The following is a 4,670-nucleotide window of genomic DNA, read 5'->3' as shown; positions in this document are numbered from 1 at the left end:
GCGCGCACCGACCTTTCCGGCAAACAGGTTTTCTACTGTACAAATAACTGTACAATACCGCTGTGTATTTGCACTGTTGTTTGGACGGTACTCGCGACAGTTGGATAATAAGAGCCTTTATTTTAGATATTTAAGAGACTTTATTTTGTGATGTTGAATTTCGTATGCGCAAGATGCCCTGGCGAATATCGTTAACAGTGTTTCTGATAAAAAAAAAAAAAAAACTGACAGAAAGATAAAGCAAAAAAGACAAAACAAGAAAAAAATCCAACCAAACAGCAACAAGGTGTTGGATATCAATGGAAGGAAATGCTTACAACAGAGGGTTTATTGAAAGCTAGAATCAAACTTCAATTTAAATTAAGTATTCTGCCTTCACATAAACAATACGCTCCTTCCCCCATTTACCCCACTTAGAATGGTTTTCAATTGAGTGTCGTACTGGCCCGGGTTGTTCGAAAGGTGATAACTCTATCCACCGGATAAATCACTATCCACGGATGGCGTTGTTTGTTTTGTTAACACTTATCCACTGGATAGCGATTTATCAGGTGGATAGCGTTAACTAGCCTTCGAACAAATGTGGCCTGAACCATAACCAAAGCAATCACCGCAGCCAATCACAAACGACACAATCAATCAAAACTCCAAGCAAATACATGTATCTGACGGGAAGCGCGTGCGAGCGAGCCACTATTAGTTTTGGTTTTACTTCTGATTGACAAAGAGGCACGAGTTTTGTAGGCCACGTTCTTAGCCTAGTAATGCAACCGCAAAGCAAATGCAAATTGCTTTCGACGTTCAAGTGAAATCTGCTCTGTATGGTTCAGTAAACATACGTACATCCTGCGATATTACACTTGATGGAATCCGCCCTTCTTTACCATCAACAGATACGGACTGCAAAGGAAGATGTCTTAAATTGATTTCCACGAGCAGAAGAGAGCGATGAATGAGACAATCCAAACATGCTCTCGCCGTGATGCAGAAAGAGTCTCGCACATCATCTTGATTGCTCTGGTAATGATCGGATCAATAATTGGAAACGGTATAATTTGCCTTTTGCTCGTCCGGTTCAAGTCTCTTCGAACAGTGCCTAATGTCTTAATCGCGAACTTAGCAGTCGTAGACATCCTCAATGCACTGACCAATATGCCTCTCATGATCGTGTGGTACATCTGTAGAGTGCCTTACCTCAAGGGACGACCAATCTCGTGGTTCATCGTCACTTGGTACGTGCTGTTTGTGTATCTGACCGTGTTCAACCTCACCGTTCTAACAATGGATCGTTTCGGAGCCATAGTGCACGGTCTTCGCTACCATTCATGGAAAACTATCAACAAGGCAAAGATAGCAGTGTTGTTTGTTTGGCTCCTAGCAGCTGCCTATACATATGGCATGTTCATATTAGGACTCGACATTGAAGTTGGTGACGCTCCAGTGCTTGTGTACAGGAAACACTATTTGAAGAAATTTGGAAGATATTTTATTATTCCTGGTTACCTGGTTCCGTTCGCTTCGATGCTGATTATGGGAGCTTTCATTAGGCGTTCGGTTCGACGCCATACCAGACGTCTGTCGAATTTCTGTTCTGTGACAAAACAAGTTAAGAGCGACGTGAAGACGGCTGAGACAATCGGTTTGACCGTGTTGGCATTCGTCGCCATGGGTGTTGTGCCGATGTTTTTACACATGGTTTCAAAAAGTCATGGTACATGGCCTCATTTCCTTGCGTTTTTTCTCATGCACTTGAACACTATGGTGAATCCCATCATCTACGCACTAAAGACCCGCAGGTAACTCGTCTTGTGTTCAGTAACCTTTATTAATAAATCCACCACATCCAGTACAAAGTAGCATTTCATGGCCATGTAGTTTTTCTTCCGCCCTCTTACGTTCAGCCTGAAATCGCATAATTCCTCCGCAGCATTTGCTTTTGTCAAGACATGGTGCCCAGGGACCGGATCCTACTTGGAATTTTAAGATGGGGGTGTCACTAGCTCTTCAAATTTCGACACATTTTGAGACCAAATTACGTCATTTTGTACACCCAAATTCCGACGTGGTTGTCTGCACGTCTGAAGATGTAGATCGCGTCTCATTATAAATTTTTTGGGGGTTACTCGTTTTGACGATTCGATTTTTGATCCGACTTAAAAAATTTCGAAGTTGTTTCTGTAAGGAAAATGTTTCTCTATTGATCTTGTGAGGACTGTGAAAGTTATAGTATCGATATTCAACAAGAAATTAATTGTCACTTGTGAGCGATTGTAGATAATTTGTTCCGATTCCATTCAGGGAAGTATACGAACCGTACAGCATGACAACTTTCCAGCAGACCTTCCATGTATTATAATCGATTGAAGTCATTTATTCCTATTATCGTGATACAAACCCGTTAAAACACTCATCTATATTCATCTTAGTAGCTGGCTGACCCAAAAGTCCTAATTCAAATTTTGTTGTAAGGCTTTCATTTTAACACGAAGAGACGCTAAATGGAACGACTCATTTGTCGACCATCATCGAACCGGTCGGAATTGATTAAATAGTTAGGATTAAAATGAATGCAAAATTGTACGAAAATGGGCCTCAGGTATAGTTTGAAAATTTACGTAATACTTTGTTGGGGACAAAACTGTGTCCATCTTAGTTATTCGAGTTATTTATTTCAGCTAGCAAAACAAACTTTAATTTGATGTAATGATTTTTATTCATACCCCCCGCAGTTACCGTTGTAAAACGCTGATTGGTTTACGGCATTAGGGCGGTTTTCAATTGAGTGTCGTAAAACCAAAACCAGACCAATAACTGGCCAATTAGACTACTCAACCTGACTCAAACCGTAGCAAAACCAAAACCAAAGTAATTGCCTGATTACTATCGACACTCAACTGAAACCACTCTATATTTGATGTAGATGTTCTTATGCTTTGTACCAACACTTCTTTAACAGGAAAAGAGTCTTGTTTCATGTGCCATCTGACCCTTCAAAGGGTCTAGAAATCGAATTTTCTCGAGCCAATCATAGTACATCTTAAAAGCATCACTTTTTTCCTCACAAACTCCAGTTCTAATGTTTCTGACAGTGAAATTCATTAAGTCCAACGATCAATATGTGATCTAATCTTTCAACAGGTTTCGCAAGGCTCTCTTGCTGTTTGTAAAGGAACCTTTCGGGAAGTCAGAACCAAATATGAGGTCCAGCACCTGGAGAGCAACAAGAAAGTCGACTCACAGGGCAAAAGAACATGAGCGCCAGACAACTTCTCTTTAAAATGGCAAGAAGGGGTGTTCTTTTGATAAAAACCCTTATGAGTAATTACAAAAATAAACGTTTCCCATAAGGTACTAAACAAAGAAATAGCAGAAATGTTATTCTAGTCAAAACTCTCCATTTCCATCCGATCGTCTCTATGTGGAACTCAGTATTTATGGAGATTATGAGCAAACATTGCGACCTTAAGATCAGTAGAGGTTTTAGAAAAAAGAAAGGACTTTCACTCGATGCCTTTGAGTAAAATCAGAAAAGGCGTTTAAATAGAACAATAATTTATTTGACAATTAAGTTGACAGTTAAATGCCTTACATCGCATTTTGTTAGCGAACGGACTTTGGGCGCGATGCCCGACGAGTTTGCCAAGCAGAAAAGTCTCTGAAGAGTCCCTTGGCCGGGACGAAACGAAAGGGCTGCGTAAGACAAGCCATGAACAATGTATTATCACAAATAATTTATTTACATATCTTTAATTCGTTCAATAACCCAATAGCACTAAGAGCGGACAAATTTCTTGACTAGTCACCGAGTACAAAGATAAAATTACGATCAGATTATAGCAAAACTTAAAATTGTATTCAAACTTAAATAAAAACTAAATGACAGATGGCATACAGGGAAGCTGGAGGAACGAAGCCTCACTGAAGAAAACACATATTCTTTAAGGCCTTTCCGAACCATTCCCCGGAATGACTAATTGTGACCAACGTTCTGTTATTGAACAAGTCCGCCGAGGAAAAAAGATGGGGGCTGTACGTTTTACCACAATACCATGCAAGCTTTACACGACCCATAAAGTACAATTAAAGCCATGTTTTGCAATATTTGTAAAATATGCAAAAAAATTCAAGATGGTAAGTTACATAACAGCATAATCAATAGGTTACCAGTGTATCTTGTGTAACTCGGTCGAGCGATTCTGATTCAAAACGCCATTGCAGTCTCAAAACGCAATTGGTTAATACAAATTATAATCACAGGAGACCTATCGTCAAACTCGCGGATTGAGTAATCTAGAGATGAAACATGTTGGTGAACTTGCAGTTACTGGTGTAGTACGTATTTCACTTGTGGAAGTCTGTCGCTTTGGACAATGCTTGGGTTAAAGATACTCGCCCATTTATATCTTTTTTTCACTTGCGTGTTTTCGCGCGTTTAGCGATGCGGACACTCGTGTTTTTTTTTGTGTGTGGGGATCTCAAACTATGTGCACGGGGCTCTTTAAAAATGCTAGTTTCGGCCCTCCCCCAAATCTACACAAGTGTATTTCACTTGTGGAAGTCTATCGATTTGGACAGTGCTTGGGTTAAATATTATTTCCCATATAAATTTTCTTTTCCCCCGCGTGTTCTCGCACGTTAAGCGAGGCAGCACATTTGCGCTTTAGATGTCG

At 40.1% G+C, this 4,670-nt stretch overlaps 1 protein-coding gene across 1 annotated transcript; it reads left to right on the top strand.

Moving 5' to 3' along the window:
• Window positions 1-4,180, top strand: LOC145483057 (trace amine-associated receptor 6-like). Its single transcript, XM_081461677.1, has 2 exons — window positions 1-1,796; window positions 3,139-4,180. Exons 1-2 carry the CDS (start codon window positions 949-951, stop codon window positions 3,275-3,277), a joined length of 987 nt encoding a protein of 328 aa, XP_081317803.1. The 5' UTR covers window positions 1-948; the 3' UTR covers window positions 3,278-4,180.
• The last annotated feature ends 490 nt before the right edge of the window (window positions 4,181-4,670 follow it).

The sequence above is a fragment of the Orbicella franksi genome, chromosome 3 (assembly GCF_964199315.1).
Source record: "Orbicella franksi chromosome 3, jaOrbFran1.1, whole genome shotgun sequence".
Lineage (NCBI taxonomy): Eukaryota > Metazoa > Cnidaria > Anthozoa > Scleractinia > Merulinidae > Orbicella > Orbicella franksi.
Note: the sequence above shows the minus strand (reverse complement) of the source record. Positions and strands in the feature narration are given on the sequence as shown.